The sequence below is a fragment of the Leptidea sinapis genome, chromosome 34 (genome assembly GCF_905404315.1).
Source record: "Leptidea sinapis chromosome 34, ilLepSina1.1, whole genome shotgun sequence".
Classification (NCBI taxonomy): domain Eukaryota; kingdom Metazoa; phylum Arthropoda; class Insecta; order Lepidoptera; family Pieridae; genus Leptidea; species Leptidea sinapis.
The window spans coordinates 1,821,240-1,839,837 of record NC_066298.1 but is presented as its reverse complement, the minus strand read 5'-3'; the positions used below and the strand labels follow the sequence as shown (position 1 = coordinate 1,839,837).

The 18,598-nt window shown below is 34.1% G+C and overlaps 1 protein-coding gene across 1 annotated transcript in view; it reads left to right on the top strand.

Annotated features, from left to right (window-relative positions):
• The first annotated feature begins 315 nt into the window (after positions 1–315).
• LOC126974955 (uncharacterized) overlaps positions 316–18,598 on the top strand; it is a 32,984-nt gene continuing 14,701 nt past the window's right edge. Inside the window, exon 1 of the mRNA XM_050822718.1 lies at positions 316–372. Within this exon, the coding sequence (XP_050678675.1) occupies positions 342–372 (31 nt within the window). The 5' untranslated portion in view covers positions 316–341. The remainder of the gene's footprint in view (positions 373–18,598) is intronic.

Genomic DNA, 18,598 nt, shown 5'->3' with positions numbered 1-18,598 from the left:
GTAGTTTGGAACGTTGGTTTCGAAATATTACTGCTAATGTTTATTAATTTTGGCTCTGCTTACGTGTTAGCCAGGGTAATATTGATATCGTAAAAACTGTCCTGTTACAAATATGGTGCCATATGTGGGCGTGAGGCCAGACTTATCGAAAGGACCTTATAAGTGATATGATGACTAATGAAGTTTTTGTGCAGATTGGCCCTTAACATGAGTTTATCCACCCCGCATATTTACCGTAGTGTGACTGCATCCGTCAGGCATCGAACCGTGACTGCTGGCATCGCGAGACGCATTAGTGGCCCGCGCGCGTGCCAGCTTGCACCTGTGGTCTGGTCACCATCATGATCAGGATTCTAAGGAAATTTCGGGACAGTGAGTATATTTTTTTATATGCCGTTTAAATTAGCAGAGGAAATAAGAATACCTACGGCCACGCTGCAACTTTTTCACAAACAACGTAAATTAACTTTTGATTAATTTTGGTTTAGTTTGATTCTTGTGAGGAAATTCAAGCTTATCTTCAGGGTATCCATATCGTTGTGAACTGGAAGAACCGCTCAACGACCATTGTTGATTGTATCTACGTTGATGAACGTTTGAACTTTTTGATATTTCCTCATGTAAGTTTCAAACCGGCCAATTTTTATTCAAATTTATAATATTAAGTATTTATGGTAAAGTATATTTAAATTTATTAACTTTAAATTATATATTTTTATCTTGTAATCAGTGTGAAGTAGTGTCACTACGTCATCATGTCGTTTATTATTGTTTTTGATATTTTCTTATTGGACAAGGGCGGTGCTTAAAGGAATGCTTTAACAAAACATCATTTTATCCAGTCGATAAAGGCTCATTTGGTATGTCTCAAAAGCGATCAAAGAACTATTGCAAATTAGTAAAAAATAACATTATAAGTATCTAAAAACACAAAATTAGTATGGAATTATTTTACATATTATGTTAAGATATTGAAATCATTGTTCACTAGGCTTTAAAAAAAATTTAACAAAAAAACAAACGACTCCACAAATAACGACAATCGTTACTAGAATTAGATTTATTAATTAGATTGTATAAAAATACGCAATTATTTTGATAATTTTTATTGCATATAATATCTATTGTTTCGGAATAGGTTTTTTGAAGTCGGTTATTTTTTGTTAATTTTTATTTATTTGTAGTGAAATTTCTTAACTACATAGTACACAAACTAATAATTTGTCTATCAATCTAATCAAGCCCTTACTGTAAGTCGTTAAGGAGTTCCATTGATCATCATCATATATTTGTTGCGCACATACTTATAGCAAATTTAAGACTTTTATGGTTTTGTCATGGTTGCCATTGTCAGATCTGGACCAAATTGCTATGGGACACACGGGACGCACCAGCTTTCAAATAAAAATGAATCATCAAAATCGGTTCACCCAGTCGAAAGTTCTGAGGTAACAAACATAAAAAAACATACCTACGAATTGAGAGCCTCCTCCTTTTTTGAAGTCGGTTAAAAAGAGCGACTCTATTGTTTTCACCGACTGTGTCCTTTCATCAGTCCCATTCTGACAAGCGGGTCTTGTCAAAAATATTGTACCATATTTAATGAAAAAATATTCATTTTATTAAATTACTTCCGCTTTTTGCATATCAATCTTATATATAAATAAAATAGCCGTACCCATGAAAAGTCCCACCAGTTTTTTTTGAGTCGTTAATATATTATTTAAGGACTTTTTATAGCATACTTAGGCTTGCTGATTGACACACAGTTGACACACGACTAAGGAGAAAAGTGTGCTTACATTGTCTTCAAGCACACTTTTACCGTTCCACTGTCAAACTGCGAATGATATGTCCATATGTATAGAATTTCATTGTTGATCCGGGTATTTATTAGAGATGGGCCGATATACTATCGTAGTCGGCGATTATTCGGCAAAAAACGCCGACTATGACCGGCTTCTTACCTTGTAGGTTTTTATGTGTGGATTACAAAAAATAAAAACATTGTTTGTTTATTAATAGTTTTATTTTACAATAAGTCTCTACATTTCGAAATGCAACTTTTCTTTGGTAATCAGATTCCAAAATTAAATTATATTTGTTAAAAAAACATATCTATTCGGCTTGGCCGACTAGTTGGCATCTTTACAACCGAACAATGTGCTTGCTAGTCGGCTAGTGGGCCAAAGTCATAATCGGCACATCTCTAGTATTTATAATATTCATGTTGTATGTTGTATGTTACGTAGACAGCTATAGCCATGAGGTCTTTTAAAGAAATGCTATAAATTACACTCGGACGGTGCATTCGTGATCGCCGGATAATTTTGTGATGTAAGTCAATTTCGGAATTCTTTCGCGGGTCGTAGGGGTCTGCCTGCGGGGCGCGGGGTGAGGCATGCGGGGTCAGAGGTTGCGCGCGCAGACTCCACGCCTACCTAATTGCGAAGCCCCACGCGCGAATAAATACTTTTACACTGAGAACACACGAATTTAATATTAACTATGAAATCAATTTTGTGTTTGCCATTTCGGTTGCATTTTTATACCGTTTATATTAGCTTCACTTGTATGTTTGTAACTGACTCCTTTAGACGCGATTTTGACCGGCCAGATTTCATTCGAACTTTGTAGATTTATCGAGGACCGATGACAATACACTAATTTGATAAGATTATTCCATTATTCAATTTCCAAACTAAGATTTTTGTCAATTAACATAATTTTTATCTATAGTCGATAGGCAGGAATAGATTTTAAAGTAATTAATAGGTTTAAAAATACGCTTTAATAGAAAATTTAACTAAAAATTTATAATTAATAAAAGTTTAAAAAAAAACTAAAAACACGCTTTATATAAAATTCAAATAACAAATAGAAAATAAATTTTAATGAATTAAAATTGAAAATAGTGTAAAAAAAATATATATTTTATTGTAAAAAAAGCGTGGAGTGCTTTTTAAGATATTATTAAAATAATAATTCTTCTACTACTTTAGATCCTACAGTAATTGAAGATTGCTTTTCCGGATTTCTGTTGGTCTTATTAAAGTTATTGTTGGAGAGGGATGTGGAGTTACAGAAAATGTAGTGACAATCATAGACTAAGAATACACTAGCGTACAAACAACCCGGCAGCCCAATAATGTGTTGTCAATGTGTGCGTTAGCTAGTTTAAAAATACTATTTCAAAGCGTGGCTGACTATTGACGACTTGTCAATCAAAATAGGTTAGAGTTTTTTATTGTTTCTACTATCATCACTTGGCGTTGAAGTTTTGTTTTTTATAATACTCGTTAGGATTTATTAATGAGGCGTGACGTCATAATCGGCCACCATGAAACAAGCTTTTTCGCGCGTATCACAAAATTTATTAGATTGTTACAATATACTAATATTTGTTACAACATTTTAGAAGAAAAGTTCAAAATTGTCATCATGCCTATTATAGAGAAGAGAATTTTTGGGTGGTTTGGTCACGGAGAGGACGGATGAAAGCAAATTAACTGCACCACATTTCTAAAGCTAATCTGAATGGTAGTGCCGCAAGGGTTACCGTTTAGTAATTTGAATAGTCCTGACAAAAACTCTGACATTTCGATAAAAGTCCGGACTTTTTAGTTGATCCCGTTTATTTAGATATCGTTTCTCGTAACGACTTAAGACTTAGGTATATGATATTAGTTAATATAAAAAAATAAATGCGGATTAGTTAGAGCCGGACAAAACCCGGACTAGAGTCTCAACGTCTGGATTTGTCAGGTTTAATCTGGACGGTATATATTACGGACGAATGGTAATCCTAAGTACATTGCACGAATAGATTTGGGATGTATCAAACTTCATTTCAAACTTGACTTCCAATGGATATAGAGGTAGTTATTCATATTAGATATAGAGATTCATATTTACGAAACAAATCTTGTTTTGTGGGGCATAAATGGATCTATACTATAAATAAAGGCAAAATAAGTAGATATCAGTTGTTTAGTTTTTAACTAAACTGTTTACGAAGAAGTTTACACTGCTTTCAATCTTACGACTACACAGGTATCTAGTTATAGGTATACAGTTTATATTTAATCACAAATAAATTACATAATTTATTCATTGTTCACATTACGACCGCTGGGCAGTACATACATACATACATAAAATCACGCCTCTTTCCCGTAGGGGTAGGCAGAGACCACTTCTTTCCACTTGCTACGATCCTTACATACTTGTTTCGCTTCGTCCACTTTCATTATTCCTTTCATACATGCTCTCCGGTTCAGGGTGCTCTTGACATGGCCTTTTTTCAAGACGTCCCTGATTTGATCTTGAAACGTCCGCCTAGGTCTATCCCTTCCAACACTTTCATTCACACTGGCCTTATACACTTTCTTCGCCAATCGTTCTTCATTCATTCTCTCGACATGTCCAAACCATCTCAGCATACCTTTCTCAATTTTTGTCACAACATCTTCTTTCAGACCACAACGTTTCCTTGTCTCACTATTTCTTATCCTGTCACTCAGTTATATCTATCATACTGCTCAACGCTCTCATCTCAAGTGCATTTATTCTGCTTTCATGTTTCTTCTGCCATACCCAACTTTCACTTCCGTACATGAGTATTGGAACCAACACCCCCTCATGCACAGCCAAACGAGCCTTATTAGACACCTTCTGCCTTTTCATAAAGGAGTGAAAAGCTCCATTCACCATGTTTCCTGCATTCGCTCTTCTTTCAATATCACTCTCATACTTTCCGCTGGGCAGTGCACCACCAAATTTTAGGAGTAAGTGGGTACGGTTAGAGACTAGAGTTTTTATACTATATTGGTATACTAGAGGCGCGGAGAATATACAAAGAACTATCTTCTCGCTTCAATAGGGCTACTGGCAACCCAATCGCTGGCAGCTATTTCGGTCAACAGATCAGCCTAGCTATCCAACGTGGAAATGCTGCCAGTATTCTTGGTACGCTTCCCCGTATTGATAGTTTTAATTTTATGTAATCACTAGCCTGACAAACGTTGTTTTGCCATATAAATTATATATTTAACCTTCCTTGAGCTTCAACGAATCTATTACAAAAGATTTCATTGAGATCGGTCGAATAGTTTAGGAGTTATTAGGGAATATAACAACATACATTCTCTTTTATATATATAGATAGTATTGTAAATATAGTGCTAAGATTTATTTTGTTGTAATATTAGTAACAATTTAATAAAACAATACACATTAAGTCTCACACATATTTACACACTTATTTTATTGAGTCGGTTATCAAATAAAAATATTAAGTAAACTAAAAATCGTTTGCATTTTGAAACAATTACCAACATCGTTCAATAATAATTAATACAATGTGTGTAAGACGCCTTAGTAATAAGTATTTCTGAAACAACATTTTTCCACGTATGTATAATAAATAAATTTTCTGTTATGAGGTTGGGAGATCTCTACATCGAATTGTTAATAACACGTTGTCGATCTGATGCTATACTTACATAGGTATTATATATGTGCTTACCTCATAAGGTGTTAAGTAATCAGTTAATTAGCTTTTTGTGTAAGCTATCATTACTCCCAGTTATCCATCTAAGGTTTTAAGGTTTTCGGGGATCCATACCTCTAAAGAAAAAGGGATTCTCTCTTATCAATTTGTACTTGTGTCAAGACAGAAATAAATATTTAAACGATTTTATTGAATCTGTATAAAAAAAATCTTCCTCATTATTAAGTAACTCAAAAGATAGGTACAGTTATTATACCTACCTACATCTGATGTAGATAGAGTACATAAATGAAAAAAAAAACGAAAATTGATATTTAAGTCTGTGTTAGCTAAGGTAGGTTTGTAACTACATTCATAGTTATAGATGAGATGTGCTTGAGTCGCACGCGCGACGTGAGAAAGCAAGAGCGGGGCCGCGACGGGAGGACACCGATTCCAAAAATAACAATAATCGTAACTAGAATTAGATTTTTGAGATTTTTACATTATTCATAATGGTCCGCTAACTTTAAACAGCCGCTAAGGAGTGTTTTTTCTCATTCTGACTTAGATCAATAGAAGAAGACAGAGTGAGAATTAGCAATGCTTTAAGTTAGCCGACTATTATGAATAAGGGGGTTAGATTATATAAAGATACGCAACTTGTTTTATATTTTTAGTGGATTGATTATTATTATAGTGTCTATTGGTTTGGAATAGTGTTTTTGAAGTCGGTTGTTTTTTGTTAATTTTTTTTCTATTGTGGTTTGAGCTGGTGGTCTTGTTACCAATGCTCTAAAATAATTAAGAAGATAGGTAGGTACTTCCAAGTTTTTTGTTGAAATGTTAACGCAACCTTCCGTTTATAATAATAGATTACTATTATTATTATTATTCTTATTATTGTTATATATTATTTACATAATAATAATTTATGTAAATAATTTACATCCCTTTTTTTCAAGATAGTTATCAGTTTCGAACAATAATTCAGGCGATAGGGGATGACCAAAAATCGGCTGTTGTTCATTATTAATGGATTCTTCTGATAAGTTACTGGTCTAATGTTGGATTGATTGCATCAAAATAAAATTCCATAACTTAATGTTAATAATAAAGGTTAAATCGTCATATTATCTTAACGACAGCGGATCACATTAAGAACAAAATGATTCGCATAAAGCGGTGACCAACTGTACAGTGTGTTCAATCAATTTCTTGCGAGTGCTCTGAATTCCCTGAATTCTTTATAAATATGGGAAATGGCATCGGCTCCAGGCATGATGCTCGCGTACTATAAAACGATACAAAACTGGAAATTAATCTTCAGTACCTTTACCTTATGAAGGACATAAATTAAATAAGAATAATAAAGTAAGTACTAGTAAGACATGTTAGGTTAAAATGCTTCATATTAATGTTGAATACTTATATGTGTATCTTAATAATTATATACAAGTGGCGTTTATTCCGTAACTATTACAGATATCAAAAATCTTTTAATTGGCATCAATAGGACGTTACCTAATCAGTAAAAATATATCAATAACTTTTTTAAAATCAAACGAGAAGTATCCAGAATATTAATATTCCTTTCCTAATTTAACACATACATTTAGTATGTAATTAGTAGAAAAATTTTAATTTCTTTATTTTAAAAGGTTATTATAACTTAGTGTTGATATTGAAGGAAACTGTTTATTAACCTTATTAATATACATATTTTTATAGATACCTGCCTACTATCTTGCTAATAATTCCTCTGACTCATCTGAAATTAAACCATCACACAGAATCTCCGGGAGTTCTCATATGACACCATGGGATGACACTTTGTAATAATAATTACAAAGAAACACTGAGATACAGATAAGAAAAAGTCAGAACTTGAGAGTTGAGTACAAGACATATACAAGATTTATCAACGATACGTCACTCGAAAGGTTGGCTCATTGGAAGAGCACTCATACGGAACGCGAAAGGTCGCGGGTTCGTGTCCCGCATCGTTCATAAATTTTGTTTATAAATTTAATTTGTGTAAAGATACACTTCATTACAAAGTAGACTTACGGCCGTTCCCAATATACTATCTACAGATAGAGATAAATTACTACCTTCTACTGTCAGTAATTAGCTGTCAATAATCTGAAGCTGCCCCATCCAGCGTGTTATATTGGCACGCGTGAATTGAAAATTCCATACAAACTTCTATCGCTGGTAAGCTATGCGTCGTCCCATTGACAGACAGTGTGTACCGATAAGGTGAGTTACCGTCGATAAGTTTATTGGGACAGAAAAGTCAGCGATAGTTACGATTTTTATCTCAAGTAAGGGATATACTGAATATTGTGAACGGCCTTTAGAATGTTCTAGCGGATAGATAAACAAAGTGTTATAAATAGAATAGATAGAAAACGAAAGCGAATCACATAGTCAATTTAAAATTGGTCAAATAGTATCACTCTGTCAGATCGTCTATACGATAAGTCCAGACTGTCGCCGTTTCTTATGGTATACGATGATACGGGAACGTGTAAGTTACCTAATCTGATTTCATATTTTTGTATGTTCTTCCGAAGCTAATTAATAAAAATTAGTCTTCTGCCGTCCACATAATTATAGGCAATAAATAGGATATTCTTTGGAGATACCCAATGCTTAGACCAGCCCGTTCAATGTTCAAATATTCGTTTTTGTTCATGAAACAAAGACGCGTTTGTCAACTCGACAATAATGAGTCATAACAATTTCTTAAAGTAAACCTAAACCCAGAAAAAGGGGTATCTCTTATCTAGGTTTAGGTGCACATAAAAAAGCGCGTACACCTTTCTTAAAGGCGCGCGTACATCTTTTTAAGAAAGGTGTACGCGCTCTTGTGATTCCTCTGGTGTTGCAAGAGAATGTGGGCGGCGGTGATCACTTAACACCAGGTGACCCGTACGCTCGTTTGTCCTCCTATTCCATAAAAAAAAAATAGGCGCGACCTCTCGCGTTCCAAGCGCTCTTTTCACTGAGCCAACCGTTGGAATAACGTCTTGTTGATAAATCTTTTATTTCTTGTTCAAGTCTCACGCGGGTCCCGGGTTGTGGGTTCGAGTCCCGCATCGTTCATAAATAATATTTTCAAATTTAATTTGTGTAAGCTGAATTATCACAAATTACACACTTGCGCAACGCCAAAAATGCACAAGCGCTTTGCAAATTTTTAGTTTAGGAGCAGCTGTACTTTTAGTGTAGGAGTATTTTCATTTAGATGTAATGTGCAACTTAATTTTTACGTGCACGTTTGAGCAATATTCTTTCGTTGGTAAGCGGATCAAATTGCAATCGTTTTTGATTCGCTCCGGTTCGGATTGATGGCCTGCAATACCACGACACCTGAGAGCGCTCCACTGACCGAGAACATTCCCTTTCCGTTGCTATTTCACGATATTGGCTCATATAATGTATAACTCAATCTAATCACAAGAGCAGCCGGCGAGGAATTATATTGCGCTTTCACTATTTTTCATTAGTTTAATACATTGTTTTGATTTGAATGTAATAGTACAATACAAGAAGGTTTAATAAGTTTCGGGAATGGTAAATAATAATTATTTCTTATTAAAGAAGTGTTTGGGGGAGGCCTTTGTCCAGCAGTGGACGTCTTCCGGCTGATAAATTTAAAATTATATAATCAAACTAGCTGACCCGGCAAACGTTGTTTTGCCATATAAAATATAATTCACGCGATAGTTTTATAAGTAATAAAATATTGCCTATATTATAGCCTGTACATCATTTTGTTCTATTGTCAATAGTTTTTGCAGCGCACGCAAAAATAGGTTTTCGATTTTACACCTTGTGTTACAAAATAGCAATTTTATTACGGATCCCTAATTTGAAAAAAAAACATAGCCTTCCTCGATAAATGGACTACCCAACACTGAAAGAATCATTCAAATCGGACCAGTAGTACCAGAGATTAGCGCGTTCAAACAAACAAACAAACAAACAAACACTGCAGCTTTATAATATTAGTATAGATTAAAATGTAAATTTTGACTTAAATGAGTGGTAATGAGTTTCTTGCTACTTCTTCTCATTAGCTCAACCCTTTACGAAGTAGCGGTAAATTCAATAAGAAACAATAATTTTACAATTTTTTTTACATTTAAGTGTCATTTCCGTGACCTACATGAATAAAGTGTTTTTGAATTTGATGATGATGGTTGAAGTTGGTTACATTAATATCAGTAGGAAGATTGTTAATTTTTTACATACACTTAATTAAAAGTGCGAGTTAGATTCAGCTGTAGAGCCACCCGAAACTTCGAACCGAACCGAACACTTCAAACTGTCTGTTGAAAAGTGTGGTAAAGGTTACTATAACATAAATGATTTTCTTAATTATACCACAGATTGGGAATGGAGCAACCGCCCTCAGGCTATTAAATAATAAGTTTAATTGTAAGTACAATATTACTTTGTAAATATATTTTTGTTTGATGAAAAAAAATTCCCCTGAGTTTGTTGCGCCCATTCTTCTCAGGTCTGAGGAATCGTTTTGGAATGGGTGGTAGTTTTTGACTTTCAATAAGTGATGTCACATCCTATTTTGAATATTATAAATATTTGAATTTGAATATAGGTTTTATTATTTCGTTTGTACTTTTGAGTGTTCTAGGCCTTTGTCGAACGTACTTACCTGTAATTCTGGTATTGCTGCCAATTCTGCATTTACCGAATGCCGATTACAATTTGCGTGTCTAAATTATTGTTGGTACAGTCAGCCGCTTAAATAAACTTATACCTTCTAATAATATGTTATTCATTTTTACTGCATCTAATGCTTTCGTTTATAATTAAAGTTTAATACTTTCTGTGATTTACGCGTCACGCGTGTGTCTACTCGATCTTAGCGATACACGAGAACGTCAGATTTTGGACCGTTACATGATAAATAGGTATATATATTATAGGCAGCTACCGCGCACTTCTCAAAACCAAAACGTAAATAGTTTTCGGTATGTATTTATATTAAAATCTATGTTTTTCTGAATACCCAGAGTATTTAGTACCTTAGTGTTATTCTTATTTCTTCACGGACTTCAAGTTAGGAGTATGCTCTAAGGTTGAAGGTAAATCAATCAATATTGGGTACCACAGATTTATTTTGCCTGGTAGTCATGAGATATGAGATATTCTATTCAAGTATCATTATTAGTATAGTAAATTAATTAATTAATTAAATAAAATTCTTTAACTATCCCAAAATTTTTCTTCTTTCGGAAAATGCTTTCTGCAAAGTATCCACTTAACTCTTAAGACTAGGGTCCTACCGAAACTGAACTCTCGAAATACTTAATTCTATTTAGGTATAATATATAACCTTATATGAGAGTATATAATATAATATATAACCTTATTTAAGAAAATTCTATAGGAATACGAAAATTGTTATATTTTTTAAAACTTCGACCAAAAATTTAGCGCCTTGAAGTACATATAATGAAGAAAATATTTTTCTTTTTCAAAAATAAATAATATGTGCTAAACAATGAGGATTTAAAAACGACACAATTTTTTCATGTTTAAAAAAATAACTGACTGTGACTCTATTTTAATATAATAAGTCGAGTTAACTCCATACTGGTTAAATATTTTGGAATAAAATTTACGTCATTGTATAGGGAATTTAATTTTGTAGATACTAAAGCACCATTCACTATAACCAAAGAATATTCACCAGACGGAGGCTCCTTTGCACAGGATACTACAGGATGTAAAGCATTATAGGGCGCCGTAACTAGTGAAATTACTGGGCAAATGAAACTCAACATCTCAAGGTGACGAGCGTAATTGTAGTGCCGCTCATTATTGTGTTTTTCAAGAATCCTGAGTGGCACTGTACCGTAATGGGTAGGGCGTATCAATTACCATCAGCTGAGCGTCCTGCTCGTCTCGACCCTTATTTTCATAGAAAAAAAAATATAATACCTAGTACGTCATAACTGCGCTCGATTGCTCAGTGCCGCGCGCACAGTACAGATGACTGTATGAAACGATATAATATGAATCCTCTTTAGTTAAAACTAAAAAGTGTGCTACAAAACTATTGTAGGTAAGTATATTTGTTTTTTATAATAATTTCGTATGACTGTACCTACACGCGGGACTGTCCGACCTCGTGGTTTTCTCACGATACAATTATCGACGAACACTTATCGATAATTTGAACCCCGCCGGTATCCCGCCCGTCTGCACCTTACCGGGCATGTGTTCACGAACACTATTTTTACTTCTGATAAGTAATATTATGCAGTTCAAAGAGTAAATCATTATCGTATTACTTACATATAATTAAGTAGGTACATTATCTATATTAAATAGAGGAGAAGCTTATCATGTCATGCGTATTTTATTTATTATGTTTGCTACCTCTGAAGTTCGTCGTTTATCCCAATTTAGAATTTATTTTTTATTTATAATAATATAATACTATACTGACAAGCGCCACATATTATGTTTCGTTATTTAAAAAAAAAACAGTTCTGTCGATCTTATTCTTTGTTAAATAAAGGGACTCCTGAAATGTTATACTTATAACACACCTATAACAATTTTGATATTTTCAAAAAGAATTCAAGCTTCGACTTTCATTGATTGGAGATCTCGACTTGCCGGCGTAATGTTTCTATACAAACTCTTAAACAGTTAAAAACAATACCCTTACAAAATATTAACCTTGCCGTCCCTAATTAATTTCCAAGGTTTTGAAGAATCAAGAGAATCTTCCAATACTTTCTGCAAAAACAACCCGGGAGTTCAGGCGCCTCCCGCTCGAATATTCGCGAATACAATAAGTATTGAGTAGGTACCTAATATGAGTATTGAAGTTTCTTTAATACGTATTATCATATCTGTTTACAATGGAATATTATTTATGATTAATAAATAACGTTTTATAGATTTAATATGTCTTAATTACATAGTGACTGGTAATAATATCTCGTGTAGGCGTTACCAAAGAATCGTCTATGGGATTAACTTTATAATTTTTTGATAATGATCTCACATTATGTGGGACGTCCTCACACACGAGCCGAGAACAGTACGACCAGCTAAGGGAACTGCTAAAATTTAATTACGTTTTTATTCTTTTTAAGTTTATGAATTATCTATGGTTGTGCCACTTTCAAATGAGAATTTTACGATTATTTTTTATGAAATCAGAGAATAGCGTTGCTGGCCTTATAAAGCGTCGAATTCATATTTTATTTTGTCTTAGGCATCAAAGGTCTTCAACGGTAGACGCTCCCAGATTTCAATTTATGTTATTCCTACCTCCGATAAGTTTTCTTTAAGCTACAAAGACCTCGACATTCTCAAACTGAGGATGACAGGGGAGAACTTGAAAGATGGACTTACAGCCACTAGAGTTAAGTAAATGGTGATTTACTCTTCCTTTGGAATAAATGGCATTTCTCAAAATTGACTCCTTTAGGATTCTTTGTGATGTCAGTTCAAAGTTCATACATTACCACCGCCTCGGAAACAAATGGCGCTCTGAGAGAGAAGAAACTGCAAAATAAACTCTCCCAGCATTCTTTTTTGCTCTCTTCTTAATAAAATATACAGTATAGTAACGACCTGGACACGGTAATGTTACTGGAGATACCCATGCACCATGCGAAATATTAATTTACGTAATTGACAACAAATTATAGAGTCATATCTCCAGTTTTAAATTCTGAAACCGCAGATCATCGTCTGTTGCAATAATACTTTCTTGTCGGAAACAATATATCGCGTTAAAAATACGATTCCATTGACGTGACAAAGGCGTGCGTGCGCGCCCTTTGTCACGGCGTGTCACGTTTTCGGCAGTCGTGAATCCTTTGCATTCCAAGTCTAAATAAGCATTCCAGAAATTCCAAAAAGCTTTTGTGATTTATATTTTGAGGTTCATTCTTATATCTACCCTGCTTCATTTGACCATGACCAAAACATTCGAGATTTGGCTCAAAGTTACGCCTGGGGAGTAGGTACCTACTATTACATTTGGCTTGGCAACAACTTCAAATCTATCAAAATGTAGTACATACAAATAATAAATAGTATTTTATTAATATTTGAGGTATAAGATTTCAGTTGTCAGTTTTTTTGAACGTTGTTTTATTTTTTAATTTTTTGTTTCATTCATCAGTTAATCTATAAGATTTCGTTGCTTTTTATTACCATATATTAAATAGTATTTTGTTAAGTTAAGGGTAGGCCTACGAAAAGTTCCGCGTGCCATTATATACACCCCCTATTTCATGTTTACCAGTGGGAGGCTCCTCTACACAGGATGCCGGCTAGATTATGGATACCACAACGGCGTCTATTTCTGCCGTGAAGCAGTAATTTCTAAGCATTACTGTGTTTCGGTCCGATGGGCGCCGTAGCTAGTGAAATTACTGGGCAAATGAGACTTAAAATCTTATGTCTCAAGTTGGCGAGCGCAGTTGTAGTGCCCTTCAGAATTTTTGGGGTTTTTCAAGAATCTTGAGCGGCACTGCATTATAATGGGTAGAGCGTGTCTTTTACCATCAGCTGAACGTCCTGCTCGTCTCGTCTCTTATTTTGATAAAAAAAAATGTTCTTGTGAGACACTGGAATATCGCGAAGAACGTTTGTTAACTTTGAATGACGGGTACAATAAACCCACTTATCCACTAACGGGATAATAATAATAATATTTAATCCTAAATGAAAACTCCTAAAAAAGCAGTACACAAGCTATAATAACATTATCCACGTAAACAATTTGTTATGTTTTTAAAGTGATAACCCTCACTTCTAGGCCTAACCCTTCTTCTTATCAACTGTAAAGTAGATCCTGTAGATGAAGACACAACCTGAGAGTTGAACAAAGCATACAAGATTTTATAACGAGACGTCACTCGAACGGTTAGCTCAGTCGGTTAGAGCACAGGCACGGAACGCCGAAGGTCGTCGGTTCGAGTCCCGCATCGTTCATAAAATTTTGTTGTTTTTCAAATTTTATTTGTGTATTATCATCGTAAATAAAAATATTTATAAAATGAAAACGACTGGGCCAAACTATTTGAAAATTTTCAAGAATCACGAAAATCAGCTAAAAAAAATCTCAGCGTAATCGGTGTGCATACATAAAAAAATACCAATCGAATTGAGAACCTCCTTCTTTTCGAAGTCGGTTAAAAAATTATAATAACTTTTTGTGTGCATTTATATACTTATAAAGGTGAATTGATCCCGCAAATAAAGATGATTTGATTTTGATTTGATTTGAAGGTCTAGTTATACATTTTAGATGCGCTTAGGAATGTAAATCATTCTTGAGCAGCTGTTCCTAATTTAGTGTGATTCTGTTTGCGGTAATCAGTGGCTAGTTATATTGAATCGTTAAAAACAAAATGAACAAAAACTTCTGTTACTGAGTATTCAGCAAACTGCAGAAGCGCAAAAACCGTTACGATTTAATTTAGATTAGAGTTTGATTATGAGGCCATCTTCCGGCGATTCTTGGTAAACTCCTTCGTAATATTTAATGACGGTAATAACATTATTCTGCTAATGAACGGACTATTTAATAGTGATATATTTACTTTTCAACAATACTTGATTCCATCCTTGCTGGAGTCTTTCAGATATAATAACTGCCCACTTGAATTTAATAAATAATGAATAATAAAGAATAATTGTTTTTTTTAACTGACAAATGAAACGGAAAAAGTTAATAACAGCAATTAAAATATAAGGCGACTGCTATAAAATGCCAGCTGTGTTTATTTGATGACCATGACAGGCAACTTGTGAGAAATATTACAAAGTTTTGTTCAATAGCCATGTTATGTACGTCCTAGAAAGGGTTCAGTTGGACGCTATTTAGCAAATACCGTTAAATTCACCTAAAGTTTTACGAAAAAAGTTTTATGTTTGAGCTATGAAGGCCTGGCTGATTGTACGTTTTTAAAAATATATAATTATTTACGAGTAAACATGCCACCTTTCAAATTCGCGCTGGTTGCCGCACAACCTCACCGAAACTCAGAACCTGGCCCGCGTGGAATGGTGCCGTGACATGATCAATAAATTTGAATTGAAGCAGGCTTGTCTCGGCGAGTTTACGACATTGTGACAGGTGACAAATCCTGGATTTATCAACACGATCCCGAAATAAAGTGTCAGTGGACAGTGTGACTGTTTCAAAACGAACCAACGCCTACCAAAGTGAAGCGATCGAGAAGCACAGGAAATATTTTGATCACTAGTTTCTTCGCTGTGACGGGGTATTTAGTGTCGATTCCACTACGAAATCAAAGCTGCATTAACGCCGAATGGTAGGTTTACTACAAAATGCCTGCCAGGAGTTTTCACTGGCTTGAGCGACAGGCGACCTAATACCGGGCTCTGTGCTATTGCTTCACCACGACAACGCGCCCGCAAACTCAGCGCTCAAAACAAGGGAATTACGTGACACCACACCAGTGTCATGAGTCCCCCTTCTTATAGTCCTGATCTAGCACAGTGTGACTTTTTATTCCCTAAAATACAAAATCAACTGAAAGGGATCGCCGATGGTGATACGCTAAGCGTTCGAGAAGGCCGTAGAAGATCTCTTCAACGGTAAGTCGGTAACGAAACACTTTTTAACACTTTAAAAAAAAAATCTAAAACTGGTTTAGAGACTGTATTGAAACTGGTGAAGAGTACTATGAAAATATTAATTAAATTATTTTATCCATAAAGTGATTTTTTAGTTTCGCATAACTTTCTGAGTGCCCAACTTAGCCCCACCCTATCTCCACTTTTATAGGCACGTCATGGAATTGATCAAATGATCTATTGATTTACTAACAGAATAATGCGAGATTAATGCCTTATATGATACTAGCTGACCCGACAGACGCCGTTCTGTAGATAATAAAAAAATACTGTTTTATAGGAATTTTCCAATAATATTTCAAAACATCAAGAATTATTTCGTGAAACATGCTCTCTGTTGTTATAATGAAATTGTTTCACAGCGGAACTGTCAAACCGTGCGTCACTAAATTCTCTCATAGAAAAAATGTCCATACAAAACAAATATTGAAAATAAAAATAATTGTGGGTCAAAATTGGAAATAAAAACTATCCTTTCTCTCAAGTTGAACCAAACTGCACTCCATGAAGTAATCCCCATTAAAATCCGTTCATTAGTTTAGGAGTCCATCTCGGACAAACAACGTGTCACGTAATTTATATATATTAGATTATGTCGTATTACTGATAATACACAATAACTATTAGTAGAATTACTTTAATAATATCATTATTGACGTACATGTTTTATCCATCTATCAACTCAAACTGCCTAGTTTCTCTCATTATCTTGTTTCCGCACCTATTACGAACACATCTGTAGTTTCTTGTACAAACGCTTCCTTCATTAAGGCACTAGTTACTGTACGCGCATCGAGACATTCCTCAAAAGCCTTTGTTTATACGCAGGTGTTGAATGCTTGTCGATTCAATTTGACCGCGTAAATGACTGAGTTAGACCTTGCCTTTCAACATCGTCTCTTATAACGATTACTTACTCTTGGTCCCAGACCGACTATTTATGGACCGTCAATACTAATCGTTGTTTACATTATTGTTTAACATACAAAACAATTCTTAAATACAAAAGTACACTATACTAAGTAGTGTATAAGTATCCTACTAATATTATAAACGTAATAGTAGTATTTGTATGAATGTATTTTTGATACTCCGTTACGCAAAAACTACTGAATGGATTTTATATGAGACTTTGCAATAACATAGCTTACACATAGGCTATAATTTATAAAGATATAGTGTGAATTATCCAAAATATAACGATAAGTGTCAAGTAAGTAAGAAAAAAGCTGCCACCAGCTGCCAATAACATGTAAATTGTACAAGGTTTTTGGGATTGTTTATCTTAAATAGTCCTACAAGAAAGCCCGCGACATATAATAATATTATCGCCAAAACTAGTGAACCATAAATACAATAAAAATATTGATAATTTAATGCCCATTTGGTAGTTTCAAATTGATGTTATATCTAAATAAACACTTTTATCGCTTCTGTTATTTATTTTCGCGGGACGCAGATTTCATTCACGATAGCATATAATATATATATATACATCATCATTTCAGAAAATGCTTAAGTACCTACCTAGTAGGTTTTACCTTTCTGTGTTTAGTAGAAATTTATTAAATTGAAATTTTGATTTAATTTAAATAAAACACTTTTTATAGGATTAAAACGCGTGTAATTGTAACTGTGTTTTTGCATTCGAGTTAGTGTTAAATTACATTTTTATTATTATTTTAGCTAACCCGACGCTTCGTGACCTTTCCAGATCACGTTTTCAGGGGGACTGTGTCCCAGACAGGGGGATTGACACGCGTTAATCAAATACACTATTTTGATTTTTTTTTGGTAAAATATTATTTTGCTTTCTTTTTTATTTGCCTCGCAGTTGTAGTAGGTATATTATGCTGTGTACGTTAATGGAGAAAGTGTGATTCCAGTACTGGGATATTGTTTAAAGGGAAAATGACAGGGACGTTAGGGATCGCTAACATGGAGAATGTTTTAGAAGTACTATTTCACATCTGCTTGAAAATATATTATTTGTCACGAAATTTCAAAGTAATTCTCTATTTCCTCTCAAAAAGCAGTTGTACTTCTTAGACCATTTATACATCTAGATAGATTTATGACAGCTGTGAAAACGTCGAAAAAAAAGAAAAAAAGGTTGAGTTCAGAACTAATTTCTATTTTGAGCAATTCACAAAGTGTCATCGCGAGTGTAAGACGTAGCTTGTCACGCACATTAAAGTAATATTCCTGGTCTGTTTTCGTCTGTTGTATAACAGCAAAAGACTCTATCTAGACGTATTAATTATCTAAGATGTAGATTTATGCTTTAGAGATTAGTTAGGGATGATTTTGTGTTGAATTTAGAACTAACAATAATAAGTAGATAATAATAAATAACACAAAAAAATATAATAAATTGTGGCATTACATAGAGTTGCGTTGACTCTATCACTTTTAAACATTTTAATGTTGAGC